We start from the raw sequence: 23866 nt of genomic DNA, 5'->3' as shown, positions 1-23866 counted from the left end.
GTTCCTTCTCCTAAAAAAGCTTTTAATCTTTGAGTACGTGAATTGGGGCAGAATATGTAAGTCACTGTCAAAATAACTTTTGACTTCTTGTTCTGATGTTTTAAAATAAAATTTTGCAATTTCTTTACAATGCAGTTGTTTTAAACAACAATCCAGACTAACTCTGAAGTAGTACTACTGTTCTTAATGTTCCTGAGATTTGAGTGTGCGTATTTCCTTCTGTTGTAGCGTCTTAAAAACTGGGAAATCAGAGAACGAAAAAAAAGTCGAGAATATGAAAAAGAGGCTGAAAGGGAAGAAGAAAGACGAAGGGAAATGGTAAGGTTCATAGTTTTACATATCATTTTTCCTGCTTTGTTCTCTTGGTCTCATTTAGAATGGAACATTGTACTACTGTTTATCAATAGTAGTAGAACTCTCATTTTGTGAGAAGACCATGTGTGTTTTTATAAAAAAACCCCACATTTAACAGACTTGAAACAGAAGATATCTAATAAGTGTGAGTACTATTAGAGTCTGCAAACAAAGCCTAGTGGCTTGGTCTTGTGAAGGCAGGAGTGAGAAGTGGGCAACTGCAAAATACGGTGGTCTGATCATCATGAACTGTTACATCAGTAACTTGTATTTGCGTCAGATTTGTGGCAAAACTTACTGTATGTTTTCCGTCATGCAGGTGGGACTAGGCCTGGTTTTTAATTTCCAACCTGCTAATGTGCCCAAACCTTCTGTGAGATATGATTTTAAGTTATAAGGGTGTTGTTTCCCTTCATAATTTTCCCAGAGGAGGAGAGGAGATATTGAGAGAGTTCTAAGTAGATGATGGGTTAGGAATTGCTTCAAAGCCAAATATGTAAAGAAACGTGCAGGGGTGAGGGGATTATAAAATACACTGTTTCATGTGGAATTTAAGTTTTCCTTCTAAATGCATAAGGGGGAAAAATGTTTGAGAATGACTCAAGGATATTTTCTATTCATAATCCTCCTGGATGCTGGCTATGGATGGCAGCTGTAGAAAGCAGTATTAAATTTTGTGCTGAATTTACAACCATAATCATAATTGGTTTCTCAAAGTCATCAGCATAGCAATATCTTACTGTTGGTTTAAAGATATTGCTTAGATACAGGTTAGAATGTCCTAATTTAGATTTCTCTTTTGATATGATCAGAGGGAGAAAAAAATGTCTCCTCTCTATGCCCCTTGCCCTCTTCAATTTTAGGCCTGTACATTATTATCATGCCACATGGTTTGGATTAGGAACAGGAGAGTACTTATTCTAGAAGCAGCCATCTGATTTGTTTCTGTGCATAAGTAAATCTTTTTTAAAAAGCCTTGAAACAAAGCAGTACTGATAAAATACACTTAAGATGCCATTAGAAAATACCTGGTACTTGATTTATGGATTTGGAGAACAGGAACTTTTTATCCTCTTCATCTGTAATGAAAAAAAAAACCAACCAACCAACAAACAAAAAAACACATATGTGTATATATATGTGTGTATGCATATATATGCAAATCAGTGACACAATCCTAGTGAACCTGATGGAGGCAGTTCTAAAACTTTTCCATTTTCTCTTTGAAAAACTCTGTATTTTTAGTTGAAAGTGCAGTAGATCTACAATTAACTTACTAATAATATTACTAAATTTTAAATTCTTGGAAAGAAAACCAGAAATCATTACTTAAGTTTCAATTCCTTGCAGACAAAGGAAGCTAAACGGTTAAAAGAATTCTTAGAAGATTATGATGATGACAGAGATGATCCAAAGTACTACAGGTATGTCTTTGTATTGATTCCTAACAATTAAGTCTTCATTGTTCATTTCAACATAATTGTGGGGTTTGTTGGCAGAGGCTTATGGAGTTTATATTTAACTGATTATGTGGCACTGTAAGGGTTATAATGATCTAAATTTTTTCAGTGTCACTCACTGACAGAGGGAAAAGGGAAACTCCTTACTGCTACTTGTTAATGCTTGGGAGTAGCTGTTCATTCCTATCACTTAAGTTGTGGGTGAGGCAGGGTAGAGGTCAGTGAAATGTCAAAATAAGGTGGTGGGGGCAGGGAGAAGGGAACAAGCATGCCTCTAAATAATTCACTATAAGGAAGCTGTAGATAGTATGAAGAACAAGCTTGTTAATAGTAAAGCATTGGAAACATCCTTCAGCATGTGGCTAACATTTGCATTAAACTAATTTAGCAGAAGTGGTTCTTGTCAAAAACCTATAAAATAATTTGATTCTTTCTCTAAAAAGATCAGCAGCCACATTCTACATCTGTTTGATGTGATGGAGTAGTTTCTGTATAGTAAGGTTGATACCTGGTATCTTATATTTTTCTGTTACAAAAATAGAGGACACCAGTGCTCTTATGAACCTTATTTTCATTTAGTGGAAGATACATCTGTATGAAGTTTTTCTTGTATTGTGGTACAAGGTTCTCATTGAAATGTTTTTTGAAGTACAAAATGTGTATCTCTTGTAGGGGTAGTGCTCTTCAGAAGAGGCTACGAGACAGGGAGAAAGAGATGGAAGCAGATGAACGGGATAGGAAAAGGGAAAAGGAAGAATTAGAAGAAATTAGGCAGCGTCTTCTGGCAGAAGGACACCCAGATCCAGATGCAGAACTCCAGAGGGTGAGTAGCTGTTGGTCTGATAGGAAAAAAAGAGTCCTTGGTATTCTGGTTGCATTGAGCAAAATTGTGTAAGCGATCTGATATTTACTATTTCCTCTGTTCACTTTTTCTTAAAAAGAAGTCTTGATGAGCAGTAAGAACAATGAAAAAAAAAAAAAAAAACACACTTTCCAGATTAACATCCAGATTGGATGGAGTTGGAAAACAAATCTGAATTAATCACTATTTCTTATAATAACACCAGTAGTTGCATGTATTTCTTGACTAACGGTCTTCTAAAGAGGTGGGTCTTTAGATTCCTTTCAAACAGTGCTGGTTTTGAGAGAGCTTCTATTTTGCTGATTGTTTCTTTCATTGTAGATGGAGCAGGAAGCTGAGCGGCGCAGGCAGCCACAAATTAAACAAGAGCCAGAGTCTGAGGAGGAAGAGGAAGACAAGGCAGAAAAAGAGGAAAAGAGAGAAGAGCCAGAGGAAGAGGAGGAGGAGCCCGAACAAAAGCCCTGCCTTAAACCAACATTACGACCCATCAGTTCTGCTCCATCTGTTTCTTCTGCTAGTGGAAATGCAACCCCTAACACACCTGGTGATGAATCTCCCTGTGGCATTATTATCCCTCATGAAAATTCACCTGAACAACAGCAGCTGGAGGAGCATCGGCCCAAAATAGGACTTAGCCTCAAACTGGGCAAGTTTACATTTTATTTCAATCTTTCATATGGGATCAAAGTGGGGAAAAAAAAAAAAAGCCAAGCTGAGTAACCACATGGTTTTCCAAATGTTTTGATGTACTTATGTCACATTCTTGTTACCCAGATGCTGTGCTTCATTTGCCCTATCCAGAAGATACGTTTTATAGAGCTCTCTTCTTCCAAAATTTAGAGGGGAAAAATAGAGGGAAGTTTTGGCATGTTCAAGGCTTAAAATTTTTAGGAATGTTCTGAGCTGGGATTGGTTATTTTCACATGCTTTTTCACCTTAATATATCTATAAATATCTCTTTTAAAACTCATTGCTTCTTTTCACTGGTGTAAGTATATGTTAAATTTAAGACCTAGATAGTTCTTATATTTACTTAAAAAGACCCTTTTAAAGAAAAATAAAATTAGATTTTTTTTTCTTCCTCTTAGAGTATCACAATGAATGGATGACAACTGTGAGTGGAACTTGAGCATATAGTTCCTTAGTACTTTAGCAATTTCTGGGTGTTCTAAAAAAATTTAGTTCTGAGCAGCAGAACTAAAGATATTTGTATTCCAGAAGGTTTGTGCATATATTATTTACTATTTCAATTATACGAGGCTGCAGTTTGAGCTCACACTGTGTTAGATCTTCAATGAAGAGAGGCTCTATGGTATTAGGCTGATTAGCGCTTTTCCTACAGCAGGATTCATTGCAGCCTTTCTTTTTTGTGCTCTGCTTCTGCTAAGGTTGAAACTCGGCTTTAGCCTTCCTTTCACTTAGAGTGCTAATTAGTTTCAGGGTGGAGGAAAAGATCCTATTTTTCAAAAATCTTGAACAAACTCCATCTGAGATTTTTACCTCTTTTGCCACTTTTATAACAGAGTTTGAGAGATGAAAAGCCGATGCCAGGCATTCACAGGCATTTATATAACATACAAACCAACATTCCTCAAGAAATGTGTGAAGAGTAAACTACTTTCAGTTGAAGTTCATGAATATGTTATTCTGTCTTTTGGGTTCTAGGTGCCTGCAATAGTCCTAATCAGCCCAATGCTGTAAAAAGGAAGAAGCTTGCTGTGGATAGTGTTTTCAATAAATTTGATGATGAAGACAGTGATGATGTGCCCCGCAAAAGGAAACTTGTCCCCCTGGATTATGGAGATGAAGATAAAAGCAATATCAAAGGCAGTGTCAATACAGAAGAAAAACGCAAACATATTAAGAGTCTCATTGAGAAGATTCCCACAGCAAAACCAGAACTCTTTGCTTATCCTCTTGATTGGTCAATTGTGGATTCAGTAAGTTGATTTCATTTAACCATTTACAAAAAGGCTTAATTTTTCCAAACCTTTAAATTGAATAGAAAAACAGTGTTACTGGGACCCCGGTGGATTGGAGCATTACCATCAAATGGAGTCAAACTTGAGTCCTCTATTTCTTGTTCATATATAATCCTTATTCTGAAGTATGCCTGCTTATTTTTGTTTGGTCTCTTTTGAATCGCTGCTACATATTGTCTAGAAGTTTTATGGAAGAGGGAAAAACTTGTCCTGTAAAAACATGTTTGAGTGGATGTCCGAAATACTTGCTGATGCCAAATCTCTGAGGATTGTCTCACTGACAGCATTATGTATCTTTTGCTAAATAGTTGTTTGAGTCTTCTAACTGCCTATCTGACAGTTGTTACAAGACAGTGAAGTTTAAGGTAATTATTCATTTTGAGTTTGTGTTTTTCTTTTTCCAGACATTAATGGAACGTCGAATTAGACCATGGATCAACAAAAAAATAATAGAATATATTGGTGAAGAAGAAGCCACGCTAGTTGACTTTGTTTGTTCTAAGGTTAGTATCTTCTGCTTCCTTTGTGAAGTCTGGGGTTTGCTCCCTATTTAAACTGCACCAGTGACTGCCATATCTGTGTTTGGAGGCAGTTTGTTCTTAGCTTCTCAGTAATCTGTGATATTGGTCGGCAGAGACGGTGAACTTGGAATCAGTACCCTGATGTTTTACAGTTTAACCTCTGTTAGTGCTTATGCACAATATGTACATGTTAGATGCTATGTTAGATAAACATGGAACTAGAGAAAGAAATAACCAGTTGTCAAGAACAGCTGTTATAACTGATAGTTTTACTATTAGATTTCAGACTTAATATCTCACTAGCCAGTAACATTTTTTAACTTAGAAATAGGCTTTGTGTGAATGTAGGGGGAAAAGAGCTAGTAGTTTGATTTTTACGTATGTTTCTGGATTAACTAGATGAATTTCTTAAAAAGTTGTTCCTTTAGTAGTAAGCAAATACTAAGGTTTTAGAGTTAGCATTAGAAATCATTCTAACACTAATCATTTTAACCATTTGCATGACTTGTTGCAACTAAAGTCTGTGGAGCTTCTTCCATCAAATTACAAACTGAATTCTTACAACTTGTCTCTCAGGACAACTCTATGGCTTTTTATTAGGGAATTTGGAAAACTGTTCAGGTTCGTGGTACTCATGTTCATAATGGCTTGTCTTGGTTTATCTTTTAGGGCTACTCTGTGAGAAGCAAAGCAAGTGTGATGGTTTTGTGACACAGTTGATTAGTACAAAGTGAAAAGCAGAAGTTGAATATTTGCCATGCTTATATTAGATATATGTGTATATATGTATATATATAAATAAATGAAATTTTATAGTATTGAAAGACAACTTATTGGGTTCTGAAAAAGATTTTGAATACTTAGCTGGATTTTGCATTTACCTGTTATGAGGATTGATACAGGGAGAATTTTGCCTTTACCTTCCATTACAAATTTATTGTTGAAGAAAGGGGAGCTTCTTCCTTGAATTAAGAAAGTTTAGCTGGAGATGCAAGAATAGCCAGCAAATACCTGTGAATCTCAGGAGCTTCCTGAAACTTGTTCTTTAGTAATCGACCATAAGCTTGCACTCACTATGATGGACTCTGATGCAGTTTAATACTAATTTTTGCCTTGGCTAATACTGGGACCTAATGAACTGCAAACACTTAGCGCATGTGCATAACAGTCAGAATCCAGACATAACTGGATTTTGTCCAAATATGTTTATAGGGTTTATTCTAAGTTTTCAGTCTAAAAACATTTGTTTCTTTCAGGTTATGGCTCACAGCTCACCACAGAGCATACTGGATGATGTTGCCATGGTAAGCAGAAATTGTGTAACTGATATGCCTTCTACATTTTACTGAAGCTAATAGTCAGTTATACAAAATGGCAGGAGTCCATAACAGAAATACTTGGTGTTCATAGAACATGGAGAGAAAACACACATTAGATATGAAAGCTGTTTTGATTAAAAAGATCGTGCTAGTGCAGGCATTATTTTGTGGTTACAGCACCTAGGTACAAACTACTGACCCCTGTTCAGAATTTCTCAGTATTTGGAAACACAGAACAAAAATTTTGTCCCAAAGATGTAAGAATCAATAATAACAGACCTGTACCAGAAATCACACTTCTTCCTCCTTCTCATTCTTGTAACTAGATTTTTATTAGTGGTTTAGTGGGGTTTTTACTAATTAATGAGCAAAAGAGATGATTTTCTCTAGAAGAGTAAAAGCTCTTTTTTGCCTGGTGTTGGAAAAGAGAAACTTTATAAAATAGTGCTACTGTTTCACCATATTTTATATACTGACAGGTGAATAAAAACTAATTGTCCGCTCTTTTTTGGTAGGAGCCACATGCAAAGTAGAAGTTAGTAGATGGTTCTTGGTGTGACTAGTGAGGGACCTGGGGAACTTCCCAAGAGATGTTATGCATGCTAAAAGTTTGTATGGATTCCAGAAGAGCCTGAATAATGTGTTCAGGAAAGAGAAATTCATTGAGAGTTTACTTAATAAATATCCAAGGAAGTTCCAAGCTGAAAATGAGCAGAAACTAGCAGATAATTAAGGGAAAATACCGCATGTCAATGTCTTGTTCTTATATTCTTTCCAAGCCTGCCATTTCTGTGCCTCTTCCCAAACCACTTTTGCAGACTAGTTTACTGATACTTTTATCTCTTAGTGCTCAACAGCTCTATTATACAAGTATATAATTAGTGATAAATGCAGGACAGAAGTTTTATTCAGTCCCTCCCTCAAAGACTTAACTTGTATTATGCTACCTCCGCTTTGTAGTGCTGATGTATCTACAATTAGTCTTTATAAGTGGAATGCCTAACCTAAAAGTAATCTATAAAATGTGTATTTCCTACAGGTACTAGATGAAGAAGCTGAAGTTTTCATAGTCAAAATGTGGAGGTTGTTGATATACGAGACAGAAGCAAAGAAGATTGGCCTAGTGAAATAAAGCACTCTCCTTGCTTCTAGGGCTCCATTTCAGTTTTAGGCTTTTTTTTCCCAATCATTCAAAGACTCTGAATTTTCTCTGTTCTCAGAGACTTGAGACCTGTATTTTTTTATGTAGAAAATGTGAATTTTTTTTGTCCTCTGCTCTGAGGCCTCTTTCACCTTCACAATTAGTTATCTGAATCCTGCATTTGGTTCTCTTTATAATACACAAGGTACAGTTACCAGTATGTTTTATAAGCTGCAGCTACTGTACATGCTCTTTGGTAATTTTGTTATGTTACTCTTATTCTTGTAAATATTAAGAAAAAAATCCCCTGTTTTGCAAAACATTTGCACTTAATGTGGAACTATATCACTGATAGGTGAAGACAAAGGATTTTACTGCAAGTGCTTTTTGGGGGGGCATACTTTCCCTCTTTTTATTTAAAAATCATCAAAATAAGATTTAAAAATAAGTGGCTTGAGCTGTTTTCACAGAACAGCTTTGTGTGTTCATGTGGACTCTTCATCTGACTCTGGAAAAGGAGTTCCTTCAGATTTTTCATTCTGATGTGAACCAGCAGTAGTCTTGGTACTTTGTTCCCCGTTTAGAATTACTAGTGAAGCTGGGAAGTTAATCTCTTGCAGATGCTCTGCTTCTTTCCCAGAAAGTGCAAATGGCAGGAAGTTTTTTATTTGCTCAGTTAAAACAAGAGTAGGACCTCAGTAAGTGCTATCTAATGATTTTTTTTTTTTTAACCTAGGACATCATCTCAATTTCATTTTAGCCCTTACCCACTATCCCCTCTGTCTCCAGAATAATCAGATTACTTTTTTTAAAACAAATTATTTTTAAAAACATTTTTAGTTCATAGAAACAAAACAAAAAACCTTGTTTCAATGTAACTGTCTCAAAAAAACCCCAACTAAACTGTAAGTTTTCAAACAAAGCTGAAATCTTGTTTTTATCCATACTGTTAAACTAGCCCTGAATTTGTTTTCTACTGTACGCAGTCTATTGTCCACAAAAAGAGGGTAATATTTTCCTGCCTTGTTTGTATGGGTTTTTTTATAAATAGTCTGATATGGTATAAATGATGACATGTACTGTAAACTGCATTTTTTTATCTCATACCTGGGTAAGAAGTCAAATCGATAATATGCTGTGAGCGGTTTTGATTGCAGGAGGACTGTATTCCAGGGAGCAAACTGTCTCAAAAATATTTTTAATTTTTAAAACACAGTTCTTAATGGCAAACAAATAAAGTAAAGGTGTTCCAGTATCTCTATATTGTATTTAACTGAAGGATGCAGGTTGACCTGTTCAGAAAAGATAACTGTGACCTTGAGTTACTAGTTCTTTGTATCTGGAGAGGACACTTGAAAACACTGTTCTTAAAAAATGGGATCGTGTAAAGGTTCCACCATGTAAATATTTCAGATATTAAAAATGTATATATTTGATTCAAGGGCTCATATTCTTTTGGAGTCTTGTGCAGCATGCAATTATATTTAATACTGCTTACTGAATCAACAACTGTTCCCACATGAGGGGTGGGGTTTTTTTAAAACTACCTCCTGCTTTTTATTAGGTGACAAGAAGCCTGCAAATTTAGATGTGATCCCGATATGTTCTTTCTCATCCCTATGATACTACACAGCACAAAATGTTCTTTTTTAACTTGAAGTGTAATGCTCTGTTACTTTTATGTTTTGCTTGAGTTTGCATGAGAACGTTTTGTTTTACATGCTTATATGCTGCAGTCTTCCTATTTTTTCTGCAACTTGATGTAACCCTGAGAAATCACTTCCCCATTCTCCTCATACAGTTTTGCATCAGCATTTACCAGAAATTTTTCAGATTCTAAATAAATTCAAAACTTGCTCTGTAGTAAATACAGAGAAGAGGGAGAGTGAATTTCACGAGTGCCTTTTGACCTGGTTAATGGCATTCTCTCTCTCAGTAGTAGTAGTAAAATAATACAAATGTGACAAATGCATTGTGATGCCACTATGTGACAGATTGCCCAATGTCCTTATTGAAATTCTTCAGTGAAAGCTCAAGTTGTGAAACTTCAGTTTATTTTACTTCTGCCCTAAAGCTGTATGCGTACTGGACATAAGATTGTACTCTTCCTAAGGAGACTGAAGGTGCCTGGGTGAGAAAAAACATCTAGAATTTAAGCTGGAGTGTTAAATAGCTAAGTAAATAAGTATATAGAATCATTGTGACATCTTGAAAAAATTAATTTTGTGGATGTTGAGGTTTCCTTCAGTAGTGGAAGAAGGAAGGAGTGTTCATTATAGCATCTCTCACTTGGCTTATGCAAGTACTTCAGCAAATTTTCTTCTTTCAGAATGCAAGTATGAAGTCACTTCTATTTTTACCTCTTACTCAAATTATTATGTCTCAGTGATGATATATTTTGTGTCTGTGATGCTGGAGAGTAGAATACAAATTATGTACTGCTGAGGTTCTTAATACAGAAAGTAACTTCTGTTTGTTAAGTTTTTCTTTTGAAATGCAGTAACAGAATTATTTCAAGATAAATCAGAATTATCTCAAGATAAATTGGGAAAATCTGAGGTAGAAAAAGCCTTTTTTGCCAATATTACAACACTTTCTGAATGTATGATTTAATATCCACTAAATGTATTGTGTTAGTGAATGCACAGATCAAGAGTATGCTCAGAATGAGCTACGTTAGGAAACTGTGCAAGTTGCCACTGGATATTCAGTGCATCGTGCCACAGTGTGATCCATTCTGTGATGGAAAATGACTTCAAAACTTCCACATACTGTGCAGTGAAGAAATACCAGTATTTACACAACAGAACTGGATATATTAGTTGTTGATCTGGACTTTACTGTAGAGTAAGGCTTTGCACCTTGACATAACACATGCCTTTATTCTCCTGATAATCATTCTGTGTAACTGCCATTCAGTGCTATTTGGAATATGTGAGTACAAAATATTAAATACCATTTTTGTCCATTAATATGCACTGAAAAGAAATGGGAAACAAGGAACAAGTAAGATGCATTACCAAAAATGACACATTTTTATATTACCTTTAAGTTGGTAAGAGACTTTTTTTCTTAGAATATTTAACCTGGTCACATACCCATTTGGTCTTTCTAATCTTGGCTGTTTCCTTCCTCCATTCTCTTTAAGCAGGAACCTGTGCTAAAAATAACTATCTAACTAGTTGATCATAGCTCTAAATGTGGGCAGGGAGAAGGCCCTAAACAGAGTTAAGTTTCTTACTGAATTCCTGTATCTTACTACTAATGCTTTCCTATTATTGAAAGGGAAGCATTAGACCTTTCATGCCTTTATTAAACCGGGTTGCTTGATAGCTGCTTGCAGGAGTAGTATTTCGGAAAGTGGATACACTTCAAACTGGAAGCTGTTGGGTTTTATATTACAATTCAGTCACACTTTTTCCTGTTCTATACATTATCCTGTGTAGGAACATTGGATGCAGACTTACAAATTAGTGCACAGTCATGCAGTGTGAGCAGTGTAAGGTATTGTAACAGAAAATAGTCTGGTGGAGCTGCATGCCCACATTTGGTTGGTTGAGGTTTGGGATTTTTTTTTCTCCTTTTAAATTACAAGTAGTTTTATTTGGTTAATGGTTAGACATCACTTTCCGTCTAAAAATGGCTTCTTAATGCATAGGACCTCCTGAAAGTTGATACTTGTGTTGCAATGCTTACATCAAACCTTTTAGGTGCAATCGTTCTATGCCACTTCAATTTACCATAGATCTTCCTGTAGTGTAGTCAAATACTGAAACACAGCATTGTTTTAAACATGCAGAATTACATAGTCCCTCAGAGATTTCACATTTTTTATATTCAGAATGATTACATTTATCATAGCACTTACTATATGTTAGTAACCCAACTAATTACACACTTAAAAGGGAGTTGTGGATTACGCTCCAAATATGGATAGCAAGGTAAGTGTCAAGTTTGAAATTGACTTTGTTTCTTCCACAGACAAGTCACAGGTCTACTTAGAGGCTTCTTGAAAAGATACCATGTTTACTTTTAATGTTTGTATTTTGAAATATAAATATCCCTTCAGGTTATTTTCATAATGCTTTCTTGCAGGACCATTTTAAAACAGAGTTACTAGCATATATATGGCCTGAATTCAAAACAGCTGAGAAGTGTATTTTCTCATAATACCCCTCCCTTTGTTTGGTACCAGGTTAAACAGGACAAATTAGATTTCCTTTGCGAGACTCCTCTGGCTGGAGTTTCAAAGTGTGCTCTCTCTCCATGCCCAGCCAGCCTCTCATCACCGGTACCTTTCTTCGGTCCCCGCCCAGGTGTCTCGGCTCCATGCAGTCGGTGGCGGCAGAGTTTCCAGCGTGTGCATTCAGCGGCGCTCCCGGGGGCCGGTGGGTGCCGTGCGTGCCGCAGTCCGTGCGGGGCCCGCCCCGGGCCGGGGCCGCTCCCGAGCCGCGCCGCCCGTGGGAAGTGAGGTGGCGGCGGGCCGGAAGCGGGCGGGGCCGGGCCGGGCTGCGGCGGCGCGGAGCCGGTGGCGGAACCCGGGGAAGGGGCGCCGGGCAGGTCTGTCTGTGCGCGGGGGGCCGGGGTAGCCCTGGGCGGGGCGAGCGAGGCGCGGTGCCCGCGGGCCGGGCAGCGGGAGCAGCGGGCCAGGCCCGGTGTTGGGGCGAGCCCTGCGCGCACTCCTGCGGGCCGGGGCGTTTCCCTGCCCGCTCTCCCGCTTGCAGAGTCGGTGGGGCTGCGCCAGGCCTGGGCAGCTGGTGACTCCGGGCAGGGTTGGGCAGGGCCTGACCCGCACCCCAAGCGCTGCGGGGGCCTCCCGGGGGCCTGCGATCCCGCACCGGGCCGGCCCCGGCTGGAGGGAGCGGCTCCGGCCCGGGCAGCGCTGAGGGCGGGGGTGCCCCCAGAGCGGCCGCAGCTGTTCTTGCTGCTCGTTTGAGAGGTAAAGCACGGGTTAACCACGCCGTGTTTGTGTCTGATCGATACTTGCTTTACTTTCTCTTGTAAGTAAAGAGGAGCTTACGTGAGTGTCGCCTCTGCTTATTATGTGTGTTAGCTCTGCTTATTAGGGTGAATGTAAGCGCATGACAACGACAGTTGTAATTCCTGTTGTTACGACGTAGGAAAACCAGAAGGAAGCAAGGAAGAACTTTTTTAGACAGGCTATTTTAATATTCACAGTTTCATTAGAAAAAAAATTTTTTGGTGAGTCCCTTTTCAGGTAAAACAAGTAAAACTTTAGTTTGTGTCTGTTTATGCACAGTTCATTTGTAGAATTCATTCATTCATGGTTACGTTTCAAACGTGAGAGTGTTCACTTATTTAGCAATATAAAATAAAGTTGTTTGGGAAGATGCCCTGAATCCATTTTCTGACTTCTTGAGTTTTCAACAGGAATTGTTTTAACAAACCATAAATTTTGAGGTCTGTGATTCAAGCTTTGATGCAATTCTTCTGTCAGTTACTCCTCCCTGTCTTCAAATTCTCTCTGCTCCTCAGTAGCTGAGGTTTTTATTGTTTGGTGAGTTTGTGTGGTTTTCTTTACCGACCTTTAAGTAGGATTTTGTGACTGGTGTTAGGTTTTGGTTTTCTTTCCTGTAATTTAATTAGAATTTTGACATGCTGCGATGTGAAAAATCTCATTCTGATATTCCACATATGGATAAAAATTCTCAACTTTTTCAGCTGTGGTTGCTCTGTCACTGAGAATTTCTACTGATAGCAGCCTTAAAAAAACCCATTGTTTATATTCTGTAACCCTACCAAAGAATTAGAGCAAAACTTTGAACAATGGAATTCTTATTTATTTTCATCTAATCTTACATTTAAATTATATTTTAAATGAGTTAAATTCCACATTTAATGGCAAATGTGGAAGGGAGCTATTCTAGTGAATACTACCTGGTCTTTCTTTTTCCAAACAGTTTGCATGTTCCCACTAGACTTTTTAAATTGATGTTGCTTCCTAATGGGTCTTAAGTGGAAGCTACACTAAGTTAGCTGCTGAAGTTAGTAAGCACTGTGCCCTAGTCTTGTTAGATTTGTATTTATTTGTAAATTGAGAAACAGCTTCAATATGGTCACATGTATGAAAATAGGCTTAACTCTCTAAGTAAGATGCTGTCTTGCAGCACTTGTGTCTTGCTGCTGACAAAAACGAGAGACTTTATTTTGTGATGTCCTCTATTGTAGGAGTTTTTCAAGGTCCCTCCATACATTAGCTGAGTATACTAAAACAGCAGAAAAAATTCTTGATTTTTTTTTCTTGGATTTGTTTTCTTCCATTTTAGTGAGTAAAATCTACTGTAAAGAGGACTGATGAGTGCTGGAGTTGGCACAAGCTAGGAACAAGAGCCGCTTGGGAGGGACTGGCACCCCACCCTTGAGGTTTATTCATTATTTATTCAAGCCTGTGATTTATCTAGGCTTGCTCACTGTCTCTTAAAATTACGGGGTTTTTTCTAAAACTTAGGTCAGATTTCCTCTTTCTCCTTTATTACTTTATCCTCTTTTGTTATGGAACACATAGTTTATTAATGTTTGCATAGGAAAATGTTAGCATCTGACTTTTTTATGGAAGAATGTATAAAGCTGTTACATATATGTGACATGTTTATGTAGATGTTGCTGGTACATAAAACCTATGGGGGACTGAATGCACATTAGTTCTTGAGGTTCAGCTGAAATACTGTCTTGTGTAGCACTAGGTCACTCTTAGGTCATTACAGTGTTATGGTTATATGTAGATTTTAAATGATTCAAGTGTAACTGAGTCATCCTTACTTGAAAATTACCCTTGAGCTTATCAGCAATACAAAACCAAATGGCTTGGAGCAATTGTACTCTGCTGAGGTAAAAATGTGGAAGTTGTGTTCTGAGCAAGTGTGCAGTGCTTTTTGCTTATTGCACAGGAAGCAGTGGAGAACTGTTCTGAATGATTAGTTTGTTGCTGGCTGATTTCTGTGGCTGATGAACTAATTTGATAATACCTAGAGGCTCTTATTTTTGTGCTGGAAAATCCCTATTATGAGCTCTTAGTAGATGCAATGCAGTTTGGTATCATCGTTGGATAAAAAAAGGTTGTCTTTGATTTGTGTGAACTCTAAAAGTTGGGGTATAGAGAGGAGGGTGACCCTGGTCATGTTAAGAGCAAAGGCTTTTTACACATCCTTTTCCTTTCAGCGTCTGAAGAGGAAAGATCCGTTTTGTGTGGAAATTTCCAGAGGACTGCTCCAATGACAGAGCTGTCTGCGCATTTACCACAGTTTCAGCATGGACAGCTGACAGAAAACTTCCCTGATACCCACCTCAGCAACACAGTATGTAACAAACAATTTTATTGTCTAGTAGCAGTTAAATAGAGGTGAATAATTTGTTGGGATTAATTTTCTGTATCTGAACTGTTGTGGTGATAAGCAGTGCCAAAAGAAATATGTTGCAAAATATCTGATGTTCTAAACTTATTTTTATGTACAGAGAAGACTTCCCCCAGTTTAAAGTGGTGTTGGAGCGACCAAGCCATCAATTAAAAAAAAACTGGGTGGGACACTCTGGTGTCAAACATTGACCTTTAGAGGATTTAGTGAGTTCTCTTGATCTAGCCTGGCTATGATCTACTTGGTTCACAGGTTTCTCAGTCCCAGAGTTTATTTTAGTCTAGGTAGAGCTTCAAGCCTGGGTTTTGTTGTTTACTGGAGGACTGTTCCTATGCAGGAAGAACAGCTCTGTCTTGTCTTACTCTAAATAATTGTCAAGGTGCTCTCAGAGTTCTTGAGGGTTTGGGGTGGGGGAGAGGGAGGGGAGAACTCAAACCATGCAGTTTTATATGACTGCTTTGTAAGACCTAAGCACATACTTGTTGCTAAAACTATACCCATTGTACTGTATCTGTTTTGGTAAAACCAAGTTCAGATGATCTGCCTGGGTGTGGTGCTCAGGCTCTTGGATTTGTCATGCTCTATTCTTTGTTCCTGCTATAGCTCTTGAATATCAGGTTTCCTTTTGACACAGAAATGCTCTTGTGAGTCTGGGCCACTTGTAGCCATGTTTGTGGCAGAATATTCAAGAGAATATTCTGATCCCTGCTCCAACTCTTTTATATAATACAGCAATTTAAGTAGAATTTTGAAAAATCCTTCTCTTAATCTCAGATCAGCATCATGATATAGCAGTAAAAATATAAAACATTTGAAAAATAATTTTTAAATTAAGAAGTCAGTTTGACTTAAGATCTTACTGTTTATATAAACTGCCAATAAAAACAGAAAAGTGGGAAACTTTCCTACTGCATCCTTTCTGCTTTTACTGAAGAGGGAATGAAAAAGATTTCTTTTCCTCTTGGACAGGTGAGAGATTAATTTTTATTGAACACTTCTGCCAGATTAAAAAGGCAGAGCTCAGCAATAAGCTGTGGGCTCACCATCTTTACAGATAACTTGGTGATGCTCCTTACCAGCAATGGGTTCTATTTTCTTCTTACTAACAGACTGTACTGATGAATAACTGCTACTTGTGCTTTTTCTTTCCATGTTTAAGTAACTCTGTAGTTTTGATACTTAGCTGTAATGATTTTTCTCCCCCATACACATGTACTTTGATTTGGACGTGTGTACAAAAGTCCTCTCTTGCTTAAGTATATGTAGCTTTTATGGCTAACAGTCAGCATGTGAAATCACTAAGTGCTATAATTTACCATCTCTTCTTTTACTCACAGACGAAGAGTTCAGCCCAGTCTTCAGTATCTGTCACTGTACAGCGACCTTTAAACATCAGTGGTTGTATGTGAGAACTGATGAAGTCTGTGCCCACTGTCAGGCACAGTGGTCTGCTCCTGACATATAAATCTGGATATAATAACTAAAAACTTCTTATCAAATACACTAGGTTTTTATCTCTTGGTTCAGGGGCATTAGTCTGGGTTTGCTATTAACTATTTTCCTGATAGGAAAAAAAACCACTAGCATTTACTTTTGAAATTGTTTATTCACCTGAAAGCGCGTAGTTCGTAACTTACATTTGCTTACGGTGTCACAACAGGTGTTACTGACTTTTTAGCTTCAGAATTTTCACTTTTAACTATGTCTGAGGACAGCGAAGAGTCTGTTCCTTTGCTTCCACTTCAGCAAGAGTCCATGGCCTCTGCTCTGTTTAATACTGATCAGGTAGGATATAAGTGCACTTTGTTCTTTTAAGAAGTGGGGCACACGCATGTCACATTTAGCTAACTTTAGTAGCCTGAAAGGACAACTTATTTTCTAGCTTTAACTGCAAATGAGAGAATAACTCATATAACTCTTGATGCTGATGTGGTTTTCATGCACTGTGTTTTAGTACGTAAAGGCGTTTTGTGATTGGGTCTTTGTTCCTAACTAGTGAAGGGAGTAAAATGGCACATATTGGTCTAATTTCTTCAGGTTTTATGTTTGGTTTTGCAAGTTTGTTGTAGTGGTGCGCTAGTTAATCAGGCTGTTAAATTGGCTAGTTTTGTGTTTGCTCTCCAAAGCTGTAGATTTTTATTTTATTTTTTATATTTCTACTGCAAAGATGGGGTAAGTGGTGCCTCATGCAAGGCTGCTAGTACAGCAGAAAAAGAGCGACACATTCTAAAAGTGTGCAGAAAACTAGATACTCGGTTTGCTTTGCTTGTGCAGTGTTCCAAGGCTCTGTTCATCTCCGGTGTCGCGTTATGATCATCTTAGGCAGTTTGTTTAGACAGTTAAGTTTATTGTTGTCTTGTAGACTGAGAGAAACAGAGTATTTTACTATCAAAGTGAAAAATTTTACATTTGGGCTATGATCTGTACAGAAAAAGGTTCAGTTGCAGCCACATTTTAGATTAATTAAACATGATCCCTTTATATGCATTCTCCCATATTCCCATTTCCGACTTTCAATAATTGTATGTGAGGACTTTACATAAAATGCCAAGTGATTTATAACAAATCTTTCATTTAGTAAGAAATGATATTGCATCCAAGATATTTTTCAGGACATATTTTAAGTTAATGATATTAAATTCAAATTAAGGTTAAAACCTTAACTCAAAAAATCTGGTTGCCTCCTAGTTTCAATTGTTTAATTTATTTTTTTCTTCTCTTATATTCCATTTACTCTTTGAAAAATAAAACAGATTTTCTCAGAGGACAGATCTTGAAACTCTGCCGAGCTTGATTCTGAGGATACCACAAAAAAATGAATAAATAGGCATAGTGTTTTGTGTACATTGTTACTTTGTACTGTTCTTTAAAAGTAAATTTTTCATGACTTGGGGAAGTTGTAAAGCTTCAACTAGGGTTTTAGCAGTGTCAGCATTTGCAGTTCAAAGTCCAGGGACTTGTGTTCCTTAATCATTTAAGTGCTTTTAAAACCCCACTGTGAGTTCCTGAGTGTATAGTTGGGATCTTATCTTTTCTGAGGTGGGGCTTGGAAAATTCTGTATAAAGAATTTCCAAAATTACTATTGATTTATTGAAAAACTGCAGTGAATTAGTGAGATACAAGTCAGCAGTTACGTTTGGAAATGCTACTGAGAACAGGTAATTAAACTTTAACACACTGCATGTTTAAGAAACAAACTACCTGAGTAAGAATATGTAAGGAGAAATTCAGGAGGTTATTTTCAATGCCTTATGTCTAGATCAATTTTACTAAAACGAAGTGATATTTTAAAGGTATTGCAAAAGGTATCTTCCAGTGCACTTATTTAAACAGAACTGGTTTAGATTAAGTAATTCTGAAGAAATGAGTTCAATTTTACAAGGAATCAAAAATCTTTGTGTTTTATCTCTTGTATTAAACCTCTTGAGTTTGAACAGTACAGCATTGACTTTGGATATGGTAATACACTAAATAAATGGGTAGTCTGTATAAAGTGTTGCATTTAGTGCTTGTTTAGTGTGTCTGGTAATGGTTTTGTTTCTTTGTAGTCCAGAACAGGTGAAGCATAGCTCACTCTCCTGTTGTGTTCTCTATGTGCACACAACATATAAAAGGTGAATTACCCCTGCTTGTAGGGCTTCTTGAAGAGGGTACGAAAGATTTGTGACACCAGGCCGGATCATTTACTTATAGGTTATGTTCCTAGTTTGTGCTTTTGCTTCCATTGAAAGTTTACCACTGTCTTTGTGTTTGAATTATATCCTTGATGTTTCATGTAGCACTATTAGGAACGGTAGGCAGCTCTTTCATATTTGTTGACAAGAGTGGTGGAATTTCTTCAGTGTCAGTGGAAGGATGTGACAGTAGTATCCTTGGGAAAGGAGAGAAAGAATCTGTATGCTTAATTCATCACACTAAAACTTTGGGATCAAATCTCAGTATACAGACTGAGAATTACATGAGTTTGATCACCATTTATGTGTCATTCTTTTATTAAAAAGGTGGGAACACGACACCTCTATGACACTCCATTTTAATATATATTCTACTTAGTATACTGTAGTGGGAGTAACATAATAAAGGAAGTTGACATTTTCTTGGAACTTCCATGGAGAGGGGATCATAAATGTCTGTTTGGCATTATTCTTAGGAATTGATACAGTTAATTCTTGTCAAGCTATGGGCATTCTACTGTCATGCACCCTTGTCTCAACTGTAGTTGAACCAAGGGAAAAAGCTGTCTGTCTCTATTCACCTTTAAAATTCTGTTTAAAGGAAAGGTGACATAGGCTGTTAAATGACACCAGCCTTCTTTTAATTGTTGATGGTTTTAATGTAGATGTTTTTAACCCTGTGCTCCCATTCTTTTGATAATTATGTGATGCAGTTAATTACTGCTGGTTAAGTCCCTGCTGTGGCACGTGTTCTTGACAGTAAATATTACCTTACGTGTTTCCTCCTCAAGGTCATGTTTAGCTTAGTGTACAAGAATGATTGTGGAGAGTTGCTGAGGAAACTGGTTTTTATGTATTACAGAATGACAACAGTGAAAGACGTCGCCATGATCATAGTGAGCGCAGAAGAAATGACCATCCTGAGTCTGAGACCAATGGGCAGCCACAAAACAACATTCAGCAAGTGGTGGAGCAAGATGAAGAAGAAGATGAAGAGCTGACACTGAAATATGGGGCAAAACATGTGATTATGTTGTTTGTACCTGTCACGCTTTGCATGGTGGTCGTTGTGGCAACTATCAAGTCTGTCAGCTTTTATACACGCAAGGATGGACAGCTGTATGTATCAATTTTTTCCCATATCTTTTCAACGGACTCAGATAATTTTCTTTAAACTCCATTTCTTCAAGAGTCTAATTCTCGCCTCCCTTTTCCCCTTCTCCAACCCAAAGATAATTTTGTTTTATTCCTTCCAGAGACCAGACTCTTATGCTCACAGTACTATTGACATTTGTTGTCTGTCTGGTGATCAGTGGGGATAATATCTTGATTGTCACTGCTTGATTCAGATACTAGTCCTCATTTTAATACTTCATCATGCCCTGTGGTATTTATAAAATAATTCTAAGCCAAAGCCATTTCAGTTGTACTCTGCTAGAATACAAAAGTTTTGGAAAAGGAACAAAACTACTAGTTTAAATGAAATAACATATGTGCCAAGTTCTGGTTTGCCCATGCTGTTTGATAAAAAAATTCAAGTGCAAGGGGAATATAACTTTATGAGGTTCACTTTTGGTGTAGTTACAGAAACTTTCCTGGCAGTTGACTGTGTAAAATTTTGGGGGGATTTTGGTAAAATATTAATGTTGAGAAGGAAAAAAGGCAATTCTAGTGAAAACTGATGAGAGAAAGGAGATGAAGGAAGAACACTGAGCCTGTCAGAAACTGCAGCAAATCATAGAATGTTAAGGGGTTGGAATGCACCTTAAAAATCAGTCTAAATGTTCCACTGTGAAAACGTTTAGATAAAATGATTCAAAGTGTGTTTGGTTTTGAAATGTTTGTATAATATAAGTATGTCATAAGATGTTTCAATAAAACACAGTGTTCTTTTTCACTTTAAAAGTTGTTGATCAAAGAAATTTTTTTTGAGGTTTTATTTATGATAACTGTTTTCTTCCTGCCTTGCCTTCCCTTCTCGCAGTGAAGCAGTTTCCCCAGGGGTTTGTATTTCTTTAGGAAAGAGTGAGCTGAACTCTTAACATGGTTTTGTTGAAAACTTGGGGGAGCCTTCTGTGGTGACTCCGTAGGTGGCACGCTGTTGAAACTCCAGCTGCACTGACTGGAGCATGAGTGATGGCATGGGAGAGTGGGAAGGACACATGACATGGGAGTAGCCATATCAAACAGGGGGCAGTTCTGGGCTTTGTTTGCTTTACAAAGTAGAAAATAGTAGTAATCTAAGAATGTAGGAAAAGCAAGTCTTGTAAGGAATTATTTTTTTTTTACTTAAAACTAGCCAGATATGATACTACGCCACTGTTCAAATTTTGCCTTGGTAGAAAATAGCTTTTACAGCTCTGAATTGAAACATTACTGCAATTTTGTTTGATGTTGGCCTCGTATATCAGAAACATCTGTGCATTCAGTGTGATTTCAGTTGACTCTTTGTTGTTGTAGCATCTACACTCCTTTCACAGAAGAGACAGAGACAGTAGGACAGAGAGCCCTGAATTCAATTCTCAACGCAGCTATAATGATCAGCGTTATCATTGTCATGACCATACTCTTGGTTGTGCTTTACAAATACAGATGCTACAAGGTAAGTAGTTGTGCTAGTTTTATTTATTAGTACAGATTATTTAGAGAATGGAACAAAATGAAAGGTTATCAAGGATGACTGAGCAAAAGGAGCAGAATTGATGATTGGATTCACTGTTTCAGTTTTGTGGCTTCTGTTCCCTTGACACAAAGCTGGGCAAAGGCCCAGTGCTAACACTGCCATCTGTTTTGTCAGTTAGAATTAGGGTGACATTGCTTTCTATTCTTTTGAAATGTTCATGCACGAAAATCTTTTCGTGGTCAAGAAATACAAAGGACAGGCCTGGACCTGCAATTTAAAATCTCTTCAGGGGCTTTTTGAGGACTGCCCTCTCCCCACCCTGTCCCCAGTAGAGATGTCTTCCATCAGTGTGATGTGTGCGTGGCTGCACATGCCAGGCGATATTCTTATAGCAAACACAGAGACTCTAAGGCTCTTTTGTGAAAGGCTGCAATCATATAATGATGTAATCTAGGCAAGTCCAGGCTTAGCATAAATAATTGCAATGTCACTTGTCTGGGAGGAGTTGTGTATGAAAATTCCTGGTTTTTTTTGGTCTTAATGACCCATTTGATAAGGCTTGGCCTAATAAAACTCCCCAATATGCAGGCAGGACCTTTAATCTGTTTCATAGTTGTAAAACATGCAGTGGGATTCAAAGCTTTGTTTCACTCCATTTTGTTTTCAAGAGGGAACAGTGGTTTTGGTCTTCATGTCTGTGTGTGAAACCCCTTTACAAAGTATCTGTGGAGTGACTGGGGAAATTATTTTTGCCTGAATCTGCATACATCTTAGAATAGTGATTTTTAAAGTATGGACTTTATCTTTTATCACAATGTGCTGTTAAATCTGAACCGACAAAGTTTTCCTGTTAAACTGCTAATTCTCTTCATTCTGTTGAAGTCAAATAGCTGATGTGCTTTCATTAGGTTCCTTAATAGCCAGTTGCTTCTCTTCAGGTGCTGAAGGCATCAACAAGTGTTAACTAAGCTTTTGACATTTCTGGCATCCTTCTTGACCTTACAAAGCAGGGCATGTTCTCCTTGCAAAAATAATTGTTCTGCTAAAAAATTAGAATTATTTGATACCAGATATTTCCTGTAGTTATATTATATACTAATTACATTAAATAATTTTTTATTTTTAGATTTTCTAACAGAGTATTTCTATGCTGCTATATTAGAATGCTGTAAAATGTAGTTATCTGTCCATTGAATTCTATTTAACATGGAGTTCTATATGAAGAATATAGTCTAGATTATGGGGAACGAAATTTATAATGAAAGAACATTAGGTCTCCATCTGATAGTCATGATTTGCTTATCTTCACAAGATTTTTATGTGAAAACTCCTTTGAAGAAAGGAAATACTTCATCTTCACTGCTGTTAGTTTCCTATGTTTGTCCTGTATATTATATGTTAAGCATGATCCTGATTCTAGTTCCTAAATCTAACCAGAAACCTCTTTGAAGGGGATTGTATTTCATTAGCTTTTTTAATTTCTTATTCTTTACATTCTTCATTGGTTTAGTCTGCCTAGCCAAAGTCTGACTGCTGTAGCTCACTTTAATTATCTGCATTCTGCAGTTCATCCTTAGTTTTTATTCAAGTTATAGCAGGCAAAGCCAAATCTGTACCAGCAGTCTGTTAGTGTTGAAGTTGTTGTCAAATGAAGAATGAAAATTCTTTAGTGAGAAGGCAACAAACCTGTTCTGGTAACGTGCTAGGAAACCACTGACCAAAACTTACAAGAAATGCTTTAGAAAAATCACGGGTATGAAAAGAGGCCGGTGATCTGGAAAATGCTATAGTAAATGAGATGCATACTGAGGATAAAACAAATGTCTGTGTAAAATGTCAGCTCAGGTCAACTCTTGAAACTGCCCCCTTTAGTACTGTTGACAGTAGTTATGCAACGTGTGTGTAAAAGTTTGCTGGACTATGGCCTTGGTGTTTGACACTGTTAGCATTTTACTGTTTTTTAGGATGAAACATTAGTATTCATTTTATTTTCTTAAGTGATAAGAAAGTTTAAGAGCTTATATTACAAATAGAAGAACTACAGATAGAAGTCATGGCACAGCTTTCTTTACCATTTTCTTTAAATACTTTCAACTAATTTTACAGATAAATAAAATTATTATTCCTAGGTCACTACTTAGTAACTTCACAAGTTGTTGGAAAATTGGGTTCTATTTCAGGTACATATCAATCTTCAGCTTTTGTATGGTTCTTTCTCCTTCTTGCTCTGAGTGGTGACAATTTTCCATATTGAAAGCAATACTTTGGCAGCTTTCCTGCAGCATCTTTACAGGCACTATGCTTTATTACATATTGGAAATTCTTAAGTCTTTTTGAGAACACATTGGCAAAAGCCAGTCTGAGAGATTAGAAGTTAAATTACAGGTTTGTTAGATTGAAGGTTAAATTTGAACCTGTTTTGAAAGGCAGTGTGAAGGACAAGAATGAAAGTTTCAAAAATTGCTGAGAATTTTAAAAATGCTTATGAAAAATTTAGCATTAGACTAAATGTACTAAATTACTAACTGTAATAGCCATATTTTTAATTTGGCAGAA

General features: G+C 37.2%; 3 protein-coding genes across 10 annotated transcripts in view; 2 read left to right on the top strand and 1 right to left on the bottom strand.

Annotated features, from left to right (window-relative positions):
* The window catches only part of RBM25 (RNA binding motif protein 25), a 33865-nt gene extending 24790 nt beyond the window's left edge, over nt 1-9075 (top strand). For all 3 annotated transcript variants that reach the window (XM_064658184.1, XM_064658183.1, XM_064658185.1), the window contains 8 exons: nt 229-318; nt 1705-1778; nt 2487-2637; nt 2998-3322; nt 4342-4616; nt 5063-5161; nt 6436-6483; nt 7538-9075. In XM_064658184.1, the coding sequence (XP_064514254.1) occupies nt 229-318; nt 1705-1778; nt 2487-2637; nt 2998-3322; nt 4342-4616; nt 5063-5161; nt 6436-6483; nt 7538-7630 (1155 nt within the window). In that variant the 3' untranslated portion in view covers nt 7631-9075. The remainder of the gene's footprint in view (nt 1-228; nt 319-1704; nt 1779-2486; nt 2638-2997; nt 3323-4341; nt 4617-5062; nt 5162-6435; nt 6484-7537) is intronic.
* On the bottom strand, nt 8458-13377 carry LOC135416736 (basic proline-rich protein-like). Its single transcript, XM_064660056.1, has 4 exons — nt 13374-13377; nt 11935-12636; nt 10738-10794; nt 8458-10617 (listed from the first exon to the last, which is right to left on the bottom strand). Exons 1-3 carry the CDS (start codon nt 13375-13377, stop codon nt 10751-10753), a joined length of 750 nt encoding a protein of 249 aa, XP_064516126.1. The 3' UTR covers nt 8458-10617; nt 10738-10750.
* The window catches only part of PSEN1 (presenilin 1), a 24911-nt gene continuing 13159 nt past the window's right edge, over nt 12115-23866 (top strand). Inside the window, exons 1-4 of one of the 6 annotated variants that reach the window (XM_064658222.1) lie at nt 12115-12199; nt 14819-14955; nt 19550-19806; nt 21148-21289. In XM_064658222.1, coding sequence (XP_064514292.1) covers nt 14872-14955; nt 19550-19806; nt 21148-21289 — 483 coding nt within the window. In that variant the 5' untranslated portion in view covers nt 12115-12199; nt 14819-14871. Of the gene's footprint in view, nt 12200-12473; nt 12640-14818; nt 14956-16672; nt 16798-18012; nt 18172-19549; nt 19807-21147; nt 21290-23866 lie in introns of those variants that run through there. The other 5 variants (XM_064658224.1, XM_064658223.1, XM_064658225.1 and 2 more) reach the window with 5 other exon arrangements.

The sequence above is a fragment of the Pseudopipra pipra genome, chromosome 6, assembly GCF_036250125.1.
Source record: "Pseudopipra pipra isolate bDixPip1 chromosome 6, bDixPip1.hap1, whole genome shotgun sequence".
Lineage (NCBI taxonomy): Eukaryota > Metazoa > Chordata > Aves > Passeriformes > Pipridae > Pseudopipra > Pseudopipra pipra.
This window is presented reverse-complemented; position numbering and strand designations above follow the sequence as displayed.

Excerpts from the sequence above, each read along its gene's own strand:
- LOC135416736 (XM_064660056.1), bottom strand. Across the intron at positions 10,795-11,934 it reads TGGGCGGGGACCGAAGAAAG|GTTCCTGCTTAAAGAGAATG; the intron begins GTACCGGTGATG and ends TTTTTAGCACAG.